Here is a 17397-nt window from a genome sequence, read left to right on the forward strand (position 1 = left end):
TCTCATTCATGCACATATTCTGTCTTACTTCGGCTAATCTTCATCCCTCTGCTTTCCAGTGCATGCCTCCATCTTTGTTCCTCCAGCTGCTCCCTGCTTTCACTGCAGATCACAATGTCATCTGCAAAGATCATGGTCCACAGGGATTCCAGTCTAACCTCATCTGTCAGCCTATCCATCACCACTGCAAAAATGAAGGGGCTCAGGGCTGATCCCTGATGCAGTCCCACGTCCACCTTAAATTCTTCTGTCACACCTACAGCACACCTCACCGCTGTTCTGCTGCCCTCGTACATGTCCTGTATTATTTGAACATACTTCTCTGCCACTCCAGACTTCCGCATGCAGTACCACAGTTCCTCTCTGGGTACTCTGTCATAGGCTTTCTCTAGATCTACAAAGACACAATGTGGCTCCTTCTGACCTTCTCTGTACTTTTCCATCAACAACCTCAAGGCAAATAATGCATCTGTGGTACTGTATAATACTGAATAAAATGAGCATATTTTTTGTAATGAAATGTGTTGTGTACCATGGGAGGAAAAAGTATGCGAACCCTTTGGAATTTATATAGTCTCATCTTTACTGAAATAAAAAGAGAATACAATAATCTACAAATCCTTTCCAACATATATTCCGTTGAATTAGGGTTGTTCAATCGATAATTTTATTAATCAGATTAATCACGATTAACTACGTGCTTGCAGAATTTTAAGTCACTTTTAAAAAGACTCCAATATTTTGGCACAAATACATTTTTTTGTCAAAATGTCATACAAGAACATGTTTTAAATATTTTACTTGAATGCGTGCAATTTATTTGCTCAAAACATGATAACAGCCTGTCCTGCGACTGACTGGCAACTCCTCCAAAGTCAGCTGGGCTAGGCTCCTGCTCCCCGTGACCCTGAAGAGGATAAATGGTATAGAAAATAGAAGGCTTGATTGGTAACAGCCTAGTAAGAACATTTTGGACATTTTGAACAATTCTGCAATGATATTGCAAACAAAGTGCTGATGACCACCAATAGGTAATGTACCTAACATTACCTTGTTATCGATTAGATGAGCAGTTACCCCAAGATGATTGTGATTACTCACTGAAGTCCAGTTGTCCGCGGTAATGCCGAGATCAGACTACAGGATTTTAGGCCCGATATTGGTCGGATTAGCTATCGCGGACGATTTTCCAGATCGGGCCCGACATATTTTGTCGGCAACAACAAAAATTCCTGTACTGTGACATAATCCCCGACCAACAATTTGGCCCTACCATAGCCCTACAACGCCAAAATGAAAAGTCTAGCAAGTTTGATTTTTTTGGAAATCTTCTGTCTAGTGTGACATATCAACGACAACCCTAGGACAGCGCACCTTGAGGTCGACCAATAGGATAGAGTTTTTCAAGAAACTGATGCTGGCCCCCATATCGAATTTTAAATAAAACTCCATGCAATACACTTTCTTCTCATGTTCATTTCTTGTAAGAATTAAAGTTCAGAAATAAATTACAAGTACTTAAAAATAGGGAGTTACTTTTCAATCACCCTGTAGAATTGCGGTCAGCTCAGTTTGGATAAAGACTGTGAAGTTTGCCATTTTCCCAAAGTGATAGGAAAACATTACACAACCTGCCATACCAGTCATGAGGAACATTTCAAGCACACAGAATAAAAATAAGAATATTTTACACTTTATGTTGGGAAATTACTTGGTCAAACATTGTTTTGTAATACATAGTCATTCACAAAAGCCCAAAAGACGCCAAAATGCAACGCAGCACATAGTGTATGTGGTAAAGATCCAGCTGCCTGTGATTATGCACATGGCCAGCAGGTGGTTTCGTGTGCAATGAAGCCTCAAGAAAAGAACCATTACTCCAACCAAAGGCTGAAGTGTTACAATGCTTCATGAAGCTTCATCTCGCCGTCACTACTACATTTAGTGAAATAAAGTTGATGGAAAAGTTGCCTTCTCATTTCTTTCTTCTCCCGCCTCGCTCCTCTGTTTGTAAATAAAGAAATGAGCTCGTAACCACAGGTATCGCTTGGTAGATAGACACGCCCATTTTGAGCTCCGTGACGTGACGTGTTGTACTTGTCAGCGCATTCCATGTGTGCTGAGGCCAAAAACTCAAAGACCATGGATGCAGGTACATTGTGCTGCATATGGTTGCGTAAAACGGCGTACAATTACAAGGGAACTGGGAATCCCTTACTCATAAAAAAAAAAGCACATAAATAAAAACAAAAACTTTTTTACTAAATGTTTCTAATTGATAGCATACGCTTAGATGTTGAAAGAACTGTAAAATTGGGTGATCAATGAACAAGTTACGACTTAATTTCAGTGTCCATGCATTACCTTCTACGTGAACGTCGACCTCCCTGATATGGCTGCCACTTAGGCACGCCAGTTAGCCGGGTGGCTACGTTGCGCTGGCCCAATTTGGCGCGGCTGCGCTTGGCAGAGCTACCCATCCATAGCTATGCTAGGCCGACCGTCGAAGAAGAGGTGGACACAGGATATGACGAATGCGTTCAAAATGGCAGCGCTGCTATCCTGCGTTTCCAAGTGCAAAGCGGGTAACGGGTGTTTTTTTAACTTCACTTTGCGGTGTATACTGTTTAAATGATTTTTTAAATTATTATCGCTAACCTTAACGTTACTTGGTGTGATTTTGACTGCAATATTGTACTTCTAATTTGTGTGTCTAAAATGACTCAACTCGCGGGCTATTTCGGACGTTTCGCTTATGGAGCGCTTACTTACGTAAGATTGCAATTGTCTTGGTTCAGGGCTTTTGGATCCCGGTCCGTTCCTTCTCCTGTCGTCGCTGAGGTTTGCATCCAAAAAGGCTGGTGGGAGCAGCAAGAATCATGGCGGGAAGAGCCCTGGGAAGAGATACGGCCTCAAGAAGCAAGATGGTAATACTAAATAGTTATTCATTTCGATATAAAACTGCCCTATGGACTACTTTGACCTATATGATGATGCAAATAAAATGCCCCTTTCCACTACACTCCACCTCCTCTGTTTGCCAGAGTTACTTGGCCCTATAATATAGTTGTGTGTTTAAAACTAAAATATTTATTAATTAAAGGGGCTCAAATAATACATTATAAAAACGTAAATACGAAACAATCACTACTCACAAAGGCTTAACGTCGGACCCCGTAGCCCTTGCCAAATCGTAATTTTTAGGGATTCAGAAAGAAATTCCTGTAATCCCTGTTTATGACATCATTGGGGACACCTCAAGATAAGCCGCTTTTTTAAATTAAAATGTTACAAATGACAGTTACATTGCTTTTAAGTTGTTGCTTGGTAAAAACAATGATTTAGTTACAGGTGAATAAGGATCTATCAGATACTTTGGTAAAGTGTTATGTTGGGGCTGTATTATATTGGGAAAAAAAATGCTTTTTTTTCCAACCTGCAATATACAGTGTTATGAAAAAGTGTTTGCCCTCTTACTAATTTTTTTTTTTTTTTTGCGTGTTTGTTTCCCGTCATCAAACAAAGACAACACAAAATACAGTTTTTAACTGGTTATTATTATTAAGGGAGAGAAAAAAATCCAAACCGACATGGCCCTGTGTGAAAAAGCAGACGTGAAATTACTTCCTCTTTCCTCTCCAATAGTATCCCATTTGAATGGCAAAGGGGACCGTGACAACGTAAAATATCTACAATGTGTTTATTTTTTTAAACACAAGATGTCACTACAGATTTGGTGACCTTAATTTCCGCATGTAGTGAAATGAGGATTGTTTTATTGAGGATATGGGTCATTCTATGAAAATGGTGGCTTTCTTTCTGAACAGCGATTTCATGTTTTTTTTTAATCCTTTGTTTTTGTCACAAATAAAACGTAATCTCATAACAGTTAACTACTTCTATTATAAATCAACATAAATTACAGAGTAATGTATTTTCATATTTTTTTTTACATTAAATTGAATGGTGTTACTAACCAGAAAAGCAACACCATTGACAATTAAACCAGTGACGAATCTACAGAAAAGATGGCTTATTCAATATGGTGGACATTGCAGGCAAAATCAGTTCTTAACTTAAAAATACAAATAACTATATATCAAATTAAAGTACTCTCAAAGTTATATTTAAAAGAATTAGCATTTCGAGCAAAATAATAAATCAGGCAAATTTCTCGCAAACGTAGCAAGGAAAAAATACACTAATTACATCTGTCCAAGATTCAAAGGGCAAATTTACTCAATCACCACAGGACATTAATGATAGATTTTACAACTACTACAGTAGCTTATATTCATCCCATAATAAGACGAATACAAACGACATTGAAACTTTTCTCAATAACCTAAACATCCCTCAATTAACTTCAGAATGTAAAGTTTCTAGATGCCCCATTAACCCTCGCAGAGTTACATAAACGATATGCCAACAGGTAGCGCTTCAGGCAATGATGGGTTTTCCACGGAGTTCTATAAACATTTCTGGTGTATACCCCAACCACTATTTTTCAGAATGGTGAATGAGAGAAAAGATATTTAGAAGCCGTATGAATAGAGCCGCAATAAAACTACTCCTGAAACCAGGGAAAGACCCCACTCACCCAGCTAATTACCAACCCCTGTCACTAATTAATACTGACGTCAAAATCATATCGAAGGCTTTAGCCAATCGATAAAAATTCTCCCGTCGTTAATACATTCTGACCAAACAGGTTTCATTAAAGGACGGAGCTCCACCAACAATGTCAGGCGACTGATAAACCTAAGCAGTATGTCTCAGCATAATAATCTAAAAACTATTGTCTTGTCACTAGATGCCAAAAAAGCTTTCGACAAAGTTAACTGGTCTTTTCTTTTTGATGTACTTAAGAAATTTGGCTTCGGTGACTCATATATTCACTGGATCGCAGCGTTATACAACTCACCCAAATAAACTGTCACCACAAATCGGATCACATCACAAAGTTTCACTTTGCAAAGAGGAACTAGAAAAGGATCAGAAATCTTGCTTGTTTGTAGGTGACCAAATACTTATTTTCCAACATAATTTGCGAATAAATTCTTTAAAAATCAGACTGTGATTTTTCTGGATTATTTCCCCCCCCCCTATTTTCATTTTGTCTCCTATAGGTGAAGTATACCTATGATGAAAATTACAGGCCTCTCATCTTTTTAAGTGGTAGAACTTGCACAATTGGTGGCTGACTAAATACTTTTTTGCCCCACTGTACGTGTTACAATTGTCGTACATTTACCAAATTTATAGATAACTACCCCCCTCCCAAATGTTTTTCCAATCCATGTGCTAATCTGTATTACCGTAATTTCTCGTGTATAATGCGCATTCCCCCCCCCCCCCCAAAAATTGTCAAAAGTCAATAGTGCGCATTATACATGGGTATAGGGGCAAATGGAAAAAAACTTTCACATTTTATAAGTGAATGCCGCCATCTCGTGGTTATGAAAAAGATGTACACTTTCATTCTAAAATGCCACTTCCACCTAGTGGTTATAAAAAAGGTGTAGCCTACACTTTCATTCCAATATGACAGGGGTATGTATGACTGCATATATGTACAGTTGTGCTCAGACGTTTACATACCCTGGCAGAATTTGTGAAATTTTTATTATTTTTTTTATAAATATGACTGAACAACAACCATCATTAATTTCTTTAGGGTTATGTTTTGTTTAATGATAATGCTTTTCTGAAATGCTTAACCGTTTAATTTGAATCCCATTAAAATAAAATGAGTTTCGCCTTGTCCTTCATGTTTTTTTTTAAAGAATTGTACCCATCTTACAAATTCTGCCTGGGTAATCAAACATATGAGCACAACTGTGTGTTTTCTAATTTACTTCATAAAAGTAGGGCTGTGAATTTCAAAATAAGTGCAAGTAAATTAAGGAAAGTATTATGTGTTCAAATAAAGTGCTTAACTTCAGAATAATTATTTGAAAAAAATACAGATAATCATGTTTTTGATCATATGGGTAGAAGCAAAATCATGCATTGTAAAAATCAGAATCAGAATCATCTTTATTTGCCAAGTATGTCCAAAAAACACACAAGGAATTTGTCTCCGGTAGTTGAAGCCGCTCTAGTACGACAACAGACAGTCAATTGACAGAGAACACTTTGGAGACAGAAAGACATTGACAAAAAACAGTCACTGAGCAATAAAGGGTTGCTCATTATTTGGTAATGCCGGTACATTTTTTATTTGTTAATTGTTTTGACAATTGTGCAAAAAGACGCAGAGTCCTTTAGCGCTTAGAGCAGTTTGAATGACTAATATTGCAATAGTCCGGTGCAATGACCATTGTGCAAAGGGCGCCGAGACTTCAAGCGAGTAGTGCGATAATCTGGGACAATTTTGTTGCAGATGCTCCTCAGTCAGTGTGCAAATGGAGCAGATGCTACTCTGGGATGAGTGGCCAGTATTGGTCAACAACAGACATGCAAATAGTGCAGCGTGGCGAGACTACTATAGTGAGTGCACGAGTAATGTATAAATGGCCCCACAGAAATGTGACAACAAACTCAAGACAAAAAAAAATTGCTAGCATGTTGCAATGGCTTAAATTTGGCAGTGAACCACGGCTTGTTGTTGAATGTGCGAAATGACTTTGTTAAACATAGGTAGAAGGGTTTACCAGAATTTTGAGGTCAACTTTGGGAGATGCGTATTATACACGGGTCCCCATTACACACCAGAAATTACGGTATATATTTTTCTATGCTTCTGCCAAATTTTAAATTGGTTGATCCGCAGGCATAATATCTGATGACATCATGTAATTTGGATGTAAATATTCTCAGATTAAACCTGAAAGTCTGCTGTTATTTCAAATCCATTGTGGTGGCGTTTAGAGCCAAAAAGATCAGAATTGTGTCAATGTCCCAGTAGTTCTGAACCTGACTGATTTATAATCTCAAATTTTGGCAGGTGTGATACTGCCACATGTGATGTGTTGCTTACAGTGGTCCAAGGAATTCTCACGTGTCACTAATCTTTATGAAATTTTCATACCATTTTATCTCTACTTGTAAGGAAACTTTGTCCATGCTGGCAACATCGTGGCAACACAGAGGCTGCTGAGGTATCACCCAGGAGCCCATGTAAGTGGACTTTTTCTGTACTTGTAGTTTGTTTCATCTCGTACTTACAGACGTGTCATTCTGTTTTGAAGGTTGGGATGGGAACCAATAATACTCTTTATGCTCTTGAGGATGGTTACATCAGGCTCACCAAGGAGGTCTACACTCCCCCCCCTCGCAGTCTGGAAGCTAGCCAAATCATTACCAAACTTGCCAAAGGAACTTTACTTTACAAAACCTTCATCAACATTATTCCAATCAAGCAAGAGCCCGCCTTCAAACTGCTTCGCATGGTCTAAACCTGATGTGGATGTAGTTCTCGCGTGAGGATCGAACAGTGCGTTTTGGAAGAATGCTACAAGACTGAATATACAAATTTCTTTTACAGTGGACTGCCCCAAAATTTGTACTAATTATTCAAGATGAACCACATTTTGTGAAAAAAAAAAAAAATCACACCATGCAAAACTCCATCTTACTGAGCATGGATTGGATTCATTCTGCAAGTGTGTTGGTTTTTCAATTGATTTATTCATTTTGTTTTATGACAAGGGTGTCAAATTCTATTCTGTTTCACTCACTCATTATGATTGACAAATTGATGTATAATTTGTTTAGAAATCAGAGGTCAAGGATAATCGTTTGTTCAACAGTTGTTCAAGCTACTGTAAAAAGTGGTTTGGCAACCCCAAAATGCTTGCAATATCTGAATATTTATTAAATATGCTGATGTGAAATTTTGGTTTCAGATTTTATCAGCATCTCATGGATGTTGACGCAAATGATTTGCTTTCGCAGGCCACCTGAGACGGTGTGGTAGGCCGGATGTGGCCCCGGGCCTTGAGTTTGACGTGTTTTAGAACCTGGAACTCACAACAGTAGACCTGCCCAATTATGACATTCACACAGTGTTGCTCTGCAGGCACTGAACAGTTTCCTTTATGTCTGTCAGGCATCTTCAAAGGGTGTTTCTTTTTTAAAATATTATACAGTAAACGTCTCGCTCAGAATGTGAAAGTGTTCCTATAACATTGCCTGAACCATTAATATTTTGCAGGCAGTTGTATAATTTTATGATGGTGACACTCTGACCCTGAAATTCACATTTTCCATTGCAGAAGAGAAATTTGTTTGGCTTAGCTTCTGAGCCGCTTCTCCTCACGCGGGTCGCGGGCGTGCTGGAGCCTATCCATCATCTGGCAGGAGGCGGGGTACACCCTGAACTGGTTGCCAGCCAATCGCAGGGCACATGCAAACAAACAACCATTCACACCTACGGGCAATTTAGAGTTGTCAATTAACCTACTACGCATGTTTTTTGGGATGTGGGAGGAAACCGGAGTGCCCGGAGAAAACCCACGCAGGCACAGGGAGAACATGCAAACTCCACACAGGGGGTGCCGGGGATTGAACCCCAGTCCTCAGTACTGTGAGGCAGACGCTCTTTACTAGTCATCCACTGTGCCCGCCGCTTAGCGAACAACTACTTTAAATAGTTTCCTGCCACGTAAACCTTTGTAATGAAAATCTGTTTACGTTATATCTATACAGAATAAAACGTATAAAGATTGGTCAACCCATAAATGTTTAAATGTAGTGATATGAGAGTCATCTTTATTTGCCAAGTGTGTCAGAAACACAAGGCAGTTGCTGCTCTAGTGCGACAACAGACAGCTATTGTGACGAAACATAAATTTAGGACATAAAAACACACTACGGAGAGTCACTTAGCAATGAAGGGTTGCCAGTAACGTCATGCTGATACAATGACAATTGAACAAATGGAGTCCCCAAGAAATTTAAAGCAGTTTGAAATGACTAAGAGAGCGATGCTCTAGTACAGTGTCAATTGTGCAAATGATGCATAGTTCTCCAACAATATAGAGCAGTTTGAAATGACTGATAGTGTGATAATCTGGTACAATGACAATTGTGCAAAAGATGCAGAGACCTCAAGTGATTTAGAGCAGTTTGAAATAACTAATAGCACACTATTAGCTGGTATAGTGACAATTGTGCAAATGGTGCAGAGACTTTAGGAAATTTAAGCAGTTTAAAGTGATGAGCAGCGCGATAATGTGGAACAGTGACAATTGTGCAAATGGTGCAGATAGTTCTCAAGCATTTGAGCGGCCAGTATTGGTCAACAACACGTGCAAAGTGAGTGCACAAATAATGTAGTAGTGTCCCAACAAAGATGTGTAAAATTGGCAGCATGTTACAATGAAATTGTAAGTTAATTGTTTTAAGAGGTTAATGGCAAGAGGGAAGAAACTGTTGGAGTGTCCTGGTTTTGGTTTGCATTGTTCAATAGCGCCTACCTGAGGGAAGGAACTGGAAGAGGTGGTGACCAGGATGTGGGGGGGTCCAAGAGGATTTTTCATGCTCATGTCTTAGTTCTGGCAGCGTGCAAGTCCTCAAGAGAGAGTAGTGGGATACCGACAATTTTTTTTGCTGTTGAAGTTATTTGCAGTCTGTGTCGTGGGGAACGTCATCTTAATGCTTCAACACATCAAATTTGATCGTGCACCGGAAGAATGTACACAAGGAGGAACATGCCGCGTTCAAGCAACGCAGTGCGGGGTGGTAAGCCAAATGAATGCAAACTTTGCACAACACCCGTCCATATAGCCGGGACATTGTGAAAGTTAGAGTAAGAATGTCATTACCAGTATTTATGAAAGTAATTTAATTGCAAAATAAAGTAATTACAGTAAGTTAGCACCCATTATTTCTGTCATGTTGTAATGTTAATTTGACCTAAACTCATGTCAGTGGCCAATCCTTGAATGCTCCCGAGAGGTCATTGATGTTTTCACTTTTTGTCTAAAATCATTTGAGCTGGGATGGGCTCCAGCACGCCCGCGACCGTAGTGAGGATAAGCGGTACAGAAAATGGATGGATGGATGGATACAGTACTCAGTATACAGTACACAAATATATACAACCCCAATTCCAATGAAGTTGGGATGTTGTGTTAAACATAAATAAAAACAGAATACAATGATTTGCAAATCATGTTCAACCTATATTTAATTGAATACACTACAAAGACAAGATATTTAATGTTCAAACTGATAAACTTGATTGTTTTTAGCAAATAATCATTAACTTGGAATTTTATGGCTGCAACACGTTCCCAAAAAGCTGGGACTGGGTCATGTTTACCACCGTGTTAATCACCTTTTCTTTGAACAACATTCAATAAACGTTTGGGAACTGAGGACACTAATTGCTGAAGCTTCGTAGGTGGAATTCTTTCCCATTCTTGCTTGATGTACAGCTTCTGCTGTTCAACAGTCCGGGGTCTCCGTTGTCGTATTTTACGCTTCATAATGCGCCACACATTTTCAATGGGAGAAAGGTCTGGACTGCAGGCAGGCCAGTGTAGTACTCTTTTACTACGACGCCACGCTGTTGTAACACGTACAGAATGTGGTTTGGCATTGTCTTGCTGAAATAAGCAGGGGCGACCATGAAAAAGACGTTGCTTGGATGGCAGCATATGTTTCTCCAAAACCTGTACCTACCTTTCTGCATTAATGGTGCCTTCACAGATGTGTAAGTTACCCATGCCATTGGCACTAACACAGCCCCAAACCATCACAGATGCTGGCTTTTGAACTTTTGAGTCCATAACAGTCCGGATGGTTCTTTTCCTCTTTGGCCCGGAGGACACGACGCCCACAATTTCCAAAAACAATTTGAAATGTGGACACGTCAAACTACAGAACACTTTTCCACTTTGCATCAGTCCATCTTAGATGAGCTTGGGCTGGGGGTCCAGCAGGTGTCCTGTCACGCTCTTGAGATGGTCCAGCAAAAGGCGTTCAAATGACTGCATGACCGCAGATCTCAGGGCGATAGGCCTGCAGTCTTTCAGACTCGAGATTGCAGGTTTCTTGGGGACTGGGATGATGGTGGAGTGTTTGAAACAGGATGGTACTTCACACAGTTCCAGAGCGCTATTGAAGATCTGTGTGAAGACTGGAGCCAGCTGGTCTGCGCAGACTTTGAGGTAGGATGGGGACACCAGGTCTGAGCCCGCCGCTTTGTTGATCTTTTGTTGTTTAAAGATACATCTCACATCCTGTTCATGGCTGGACAATGCAGAAGGGGGAGTCAGAGGTGTGATGCTGGTCAAGGTGCGGCTGAGTGGATGTGGGTTGTGAAATTGTCATTTTCACATCTACAGTAGGTGTTCAAGTCGTCAGCCAGTCCTTTATTCTTCTCCGCTTGGGGAGGATGATTGCTTGTAAATGGTCGCAGTCTTATTTGCATTAAACTGGTTCTTCATCTTTTCTGCATAATTTCTCTTTGTGATGTTAATTTACTTTGTCAGCTGGTTTCTAACCCGATTCTACAGGGCTCTGTCCCCACTCCGATAGGCATCCTCTTTAGCCTGGTAAAGTTGTCGAAGTTTGGTGGTGAACCACAGCTTGTTGTAATTGAACGTGCAAAATGTCTTTGTTGGTTCACACGTTTTCACAGAAGCTGATGTAGGACGTAAGAGTGTCTGTAAATTCATCCAGGCTACCAGTTGAAGTTTCAAAGACACTCCAATCTGTGCAGTCTATGGTTACAGTACACATTCATCTCGTGAGAGAAATTAAGCAATCATATGTATGATGGCAGAATCAGTAAGGGTTTTAGCTCGGCCTCGTATTTAGCTGTATCTGGAGCGGCAACGAGCATTCCCCTTATTGCCCGAACAGCGGAAAGCAGCGAGGTTGGGCGACAATAGGGATGCTCCAGTTTGGGCTAGTAGCCGCTAGCATGATGACAGAAAAGCCATAATAACTTAATTAATAATAAATAATAATAATAATTTATTGTCACATGCAAAATTCAATTATTACAGTAAAAGAGATGTTCATCTTGCCCTGCGATTGGCTTGTGACCCGTTGAGGGTCTACACCGCCTCTTGCCCAACGTCAGCTGGGATAGGTGCCAGTGAAAACTAGTGAGGATAAGCGGTTCAGATAAATGGCTTGATGGTGGCGTTTCGTTCATTGCACTGCGGTGCTAAAAGCCTTTCGGACCGAAACCAAAAATGGACTTCTGGGCTATTTTCGGCCGAACTGTGAGTGCATCACTACAAATAGTCAATGCAAATGACAACATCATTTTCAGGTTATCAACTGTTAGCACATACTTGGAATGTTTTTGAACAAACCTCCCAATGATCACTTTTTTGGGGAAAAATAAACTTGCACTGTACCAAATTATTACATACAACAGAATTTCAAGACCTTTTACAAGTTTAAAAAAAATGAAAATAGTCAGTTGAATTTGAAGCGTGAGGTGAGATTTACTGAAATCAAAAGCGAGTTCAAACAGAAACAAACAGTTTAACAGAAGAATTTGACAGCAATTATGACATCAATTGAGCATGCATTTAGATTTTCTTTAAAGGATGTCAGAATTGCCTCCTACAGCTGCTCTTGGGATGTGAACTTCTTCCAACCCTCATAGATCTTTTGCTTGAGGATGCTCCAAAGGTTCCCAACAGGGTTGAGGTCAGGGGAGGATTGGGGATTGGGGCCATACCATGAGTTTCTGTCCTTTTATGCCCATTATTTGCCATTGAATCACACGGAGGCGGCACGGTGGCCGACTGGTTAGAGCGTCAGCCTCACAGTTCTGAGGTGCGGGGTTCAATCCCCGTCCCCGCCTGTGTGGAGTTTGCATGTTCTCCCCGTGCCTGCGTGGGTTTTCTCCGGGCACTCCGGTTTCCTCCCACATCCCAAAAACATGCATTAATTGGAGACTCTAAATTGCCCGTAGGCATGACTGTGAGTGCGAATGGTTGTTTGTTTCGATATGCCCTGCGATTGGCTGGCAACCAGTTCAGGGTGTACCCCGCCTCCTGCCCGATGACAGCTGGGATAGGCTCCAGCACGCCCGCGACCCTAGTGAGGAGAAGCGGCTCAGAAAATGGATGGATGGATGGATGGAATCACACGGATTCCTTGCAGCATGAGATTGTTCACTGGTGAGTGCTGTGTAACCCTGGATCTTTCTGACAGATGGAGTAGTGGATGGCCACCACGTCCTAACAAGGCTGCGACATCAGCAAGGAGGTGGTGGATTTATGTTTTAGGCTTATGCTGCAAGGAATACATCTGTCATTGGCTGCAATGTGTTCTCAATGTTTTGCACATTTTTACATTCACAAAGTTGTCTTCTCTTGAGTGTAGATTTTGAAACCCACCTTCTCCAGAGTATTCTTCTGTTGATGTGGTCTTCCAGTCTTTTCTTCTTGATGACTTGGCAAAAAATACATTTTTTGTTGAAAATTGTCCTGTCCTCCTCCCCAGACTAACGAAGGTCCCCTTCACTTCATACAAGTAGCTTCAGTCAAACAACTTACAACTGCCAAGTGAATAGATGAGACTTTTATCTGCCTCATTTGTCTAGTAGTAACGAGACCAGTCCTGGACACGACCTCTTGTGGCGCAACTGTCCAAATATATGTGAAAGGTACTCTGTACAGGTACTGTCGTATTATCCATGGATTTTATACTTAGTGGTATGTTATCAATTTTCATAATATCCATAGAATTGTTATATTATCCTCATATCTTGCATTTAGAGTCAAGAGGCTCTAACAAAAACTGTGGCCGATGTCTGACCGCTTGTGCTGAGTGCTTGCAGCTGTGGTTATAGAAACATGTTTGCTGGGAGAAGCTAGGGAATGTTCTCGATAGTGGGAGAGTAATAAGTCATTACTCCCTCAGACGGCTGCGATCAACACGAACGAAAAACAAGGAGAGAACGCCAGAGCATGATGGCTTGGAGTCAACTGAAGCTTCCCGGCTGTCAGAAGCTGGCGCCCCTCCCATTACTTGTGTTGTAATATACAAATTGTGTGGCGACCAGGGAAAGATGCGACATTTTCTCTCCGCCTGCGACGCAGACACGAGGCTCAGTTCTTGGGAAGAGAGAAAATGCCCAGAATACTGTCTACATATTTTGCTGAGCTCTTGAGAATCATAAACGGCTCAAAATTCTATCTGTGAGTTTGTTGATTGGTTTTACCTTTCCTGAGAGAAAACAAACACGCAAAAATTGGTGAGTGTGGTGGTAGTTTATTAATTTGTAATCTGGGGCCTTGGGCCTGCATAGGATATAACGCCAACACTCCAACAGTACCCAGGTACTCTGCGTAAAATGGCTACACATCTTAAAAGGTCCCATTTCTGTGAAACTCCTGAATTTAAAGCTGACAGTGTACACGTTTATCACATCTTGTTTTTATTTCAAATAGATTGTGGTTGTGTATCAGTACAAAATCATAAAAACTGTTATTGTCCACACTTCTGAACATACAGTCCGCTCCAATAGCATTGGAACGGCAAGGTCAATTCATTTTTGTTGTATATTGAAGACATTTGGATTTCAGATCAAAAGATGAATATGAGACAAAAGTTCAGAATTCCATCTTTTATTTCATGGTATTTACTTCTAAATGTGTTAAACAACTCGGGACAGAGCACCTTTTGTTTGAAGCCACCCACTTTTCAAGTGAGCAAAAGTATTGGAACATGTGACTGATGGGTGTTTCAAGTTGCTCAGGTGTTGACTGCTTAAACATTAGATAGTGCTTGTTTTTGGCTTTGGGTTTCACCTGTGAAAACTGCATTGGCTGTTAAGCAAACATGAAGCCCAAAGAGGTGTCTTTGGGAGAAAAGCAAACCATTTAGAAGCTGAGAGAAGAGGCAAAATAGACCAGAGCTATTGCACAAACATTGGGCATCGCCAATACAACAATTTGGAATGTCCTGAAAAGAAAGAAACTACTGGTGTACTGAGCAACAGACATTGAACAGGTCGGCCAAGGGTATCAACAGCTCTTGATGACAGAAACACCCAGTGACATCACTGCCAGCCTCCACAGGGCAGGGGTAAAGGTATCACAATCCATTGTCCGAAGAAGACTTCGAGAGAAGAAGTATACAGGCCATACCGCAAGATTCAAACCACTCATCAGCAAAAAGCATCAGAAGGCCAGACTGGATTTTGCAAAGTAGTACAGGGATGAGCCACAAACGTTTTGGAACAATGTTTTATGGACAGATGAGACCAAGATTAACCTCGACCAAAGTGATGGAAAGGCCAAGGTATGGAGAAAGAAAGGATCTGCTTATGATCCAAAACACACAAGCTCATCTGTGAAGCATGGTAGAGGTCATGTCGCTTCTGGAACGGGTTCACTAGTCTTTATTGATGATGTAACTCATGATTGTAGCAGCAGAATGAATTCTGAAGTCTACAAAACCATTTTGTTTGGCAATTTACAGAAAAATGCATCCAAACTAATCGGGAGACGCTTCATTATGCAACAACACAATGACCCAAAACACTGCCAACACAACAAAGAACTTCATCAGGGAGAAAAAGTGGAAGGTCTTAGACTGGCCAAGTCAATCACCAGACCTTAACCCAATAGAGCATGCATTTTACCTCCTGAAGAGGAGACTGAACAGAGAAACCCCCAGAAACAAGACCTGAAAGACCTTAGTAAAAGCCTGGAAAAGCATTTCAAATGAAGAATGCAACAGTCTGAAGTCAATGGGTCGCAGCCTTGATGCAGTTATTGAAAGTAAGGCTTATGCCACCAAATATTAAATGTTATTCACTTTAATTTAATGTCTGTTCCAATACTTTGCTCACTTGAAACGTTGGGTGGCTTCAAACAAAGGGTGCTCTGTCCCCGTGTTTTTTAACACGTCTAGGTGTAAATAACGTGAAAGAAACGCTGGAATTCTGAACTTTTGTCTCATATTCATCTTTTGATTTGAAACCGAAATATCTTCAGTATACAACAAAAACAAAGGACTTGACCTTGCCGTTCTAATACTTTTGGAGGGGCTTGTTAATGCAAATCCAGGGGAATTTTTTGTTTTTTGGGGGTCAGTGTCTTATCAGTAATCCTGCGAAAGACAAAGGAGGAAATAATTAATACATCAGATAGACTGTTGGTATCAATGGGACTAGCAAAGTCATATGGTATTCCTTGTGACTGGCCAATAAAAATTGGATAGCCTATACACTTCTCACAAAACGTTAGCGATATTGGGCTTTTGTGTGGATTGGCATTCAAAGGTTTACAGATGGTCTAATTAAGTTCACCTGTAACGGTTATAATGCATTTTATGTTCATATTTCAGTCAAAAGTAGAATACCCCTTACTTTTTAAGGGTATTGTCGATAGTAATTATAGTTTATTATTGTTCAGAATAATTAGATGATCTGGAACTTTCTGAGAGGAGCAGGAGAAAACAGGAAGCAGATGTGGTCATGGTTGATGAAAAGCGAGACCAGATCACTGGATGACACAGTATTTCTTGTAGTCTGACTCAAAGTCTTCATCGATGCCACTGGTGTCCGCCATCTTCTGGCCGTCCATCTTTGGCAGGAACTGTGAGTAATTTACTCCCTGTTGCTCATAAAAGAGCATGTAGGCTGAGTCGGTATCAATCTCTTCAAAATGCACTTCCTGAAACAAACAATTGGTGCTTTAATTTAAAAAGAAATCAAATCAGTCCAGTTATGACATGAACATTCTTAATGTGTACCAAACCTTGGCTGATAGAAGAATTACCCTTTGTAAGGAGCTCATTGAAATACATAAAAATTCTAAATTATAACCTCTGAAAATTGTTGGAAGCAAGACTTCTATAGTTTTTTTTGTCTTTTTCCTAAATTGAATACGATCTGCTCTGAGGAACTGGTCAACTTCCATTTTGTTTAGAATTTCAAAACAGGTTTCCTAACCTATTTCCCTTTGAGGTTGATTGGATTTGAAGCAGTGGGGGTTCTAGACCAATTTTACTGGGGCCAGCGGTTTGTGAGAGAGGCACAGTTTTAAACACAAACACACTCTGTCTAAAATGATTTATTCATTGTATTAGTTAACTGTGTTTTTTTTTAAATTGGAATCAGTACATTCTTTCATTGTATTCTCAAGCTTGATCACAGACAAAGACTGAAAATTAGCTGAAGCCAGACATCTATGCATCACATACTCCCATTTTTAAAGGCAGAAATTCACCAAATTGCAGCAACAGAGTAGGCGTATATCAATAACATTTATTAGAATAGGCTACTGTTGTGGGCTTGCTAGGTTGTGGTAAGGTTAACTAATGTGAGCTAGAAGCATGCAGTTAACTCATGCTGACAATGCCTGGTCAGGTTGTGATTAGAATTCATCAAGTTGACTAACAACTAGTGTTGCACCAAGTACTGGTACCAGTACCATATTTTGACATAAAATATAGCATGGTACCATT

General features: G+C 40.3%; 2 protein-coding genes across 8 annotated transcripts in view; one reads left to right on the forward strand and one right to left on the reverse strand.

The window, feature by feature from the left end:
* Positions 1 to 2431: 2431 nt before the first annotated feature.
* Positions 2432 to 7838, forward strand: mrpl27 (mitochondrial ribosomal protein L27). Its single transcript, XM_061782634.1, has 4 exons — positions 2432 to 2585; positions 2799 to 2927; positions 7055 to 7122; positions 7194 to 7838. Exons 1-4 carry the CDS (start codon positions 2489 to 2491, stop codon positions 7398 to 7400), a joined length of 501 nt encoding a protein of 166 aa, XP_061638618.1. The 5' UTR covers positions 2432 to 2488; the 3' UTR covers positions 7401 to 7838.
* A 6335-nt stretch (positions 7839 to 14173) lies between these two features.
* usp32 (ubiquitin specific peptidase 32) overlaps positions 14174 to 17397 on the reverse strand; it is a 143041-nt gene continuing 139817 nt past the window's right edge. For all 7 annotated transcript variants that reach the window (XM_061783063.1, XM_061783068.1, XM_061783065.1 and 4 more), the window contains one exon: positions 14174 to 16604. In XM_061783063.1, coding sequence (XP_061639047.1) covers positions 16431 to 16604 — 174 coding nt within the window. In that variant the 3' untranslated portion in view covers positions 14174 to 16430. The remainder of the gene's footprint in view (positions 16605 to 17397) is intronic.

This window comes from Phyllopteryx taeniolatus, chromosome 8, assembly GCF_024500385.1.
Source record: "Phyllopteryx taeniolatus isolate TA_2022b chromosome 8, UOR_Ptae_1.2, whole genome shotgun sequence".
In the NCBI taxonomy this organism is placed as follows: domain Eukaryota; kingdom Metazoa; phylum Chordata; class Actinopteri; order Syngnathiformes; family Syngnathidae; genus Phyllopteryx; species Phyllopteryx taeniolatus.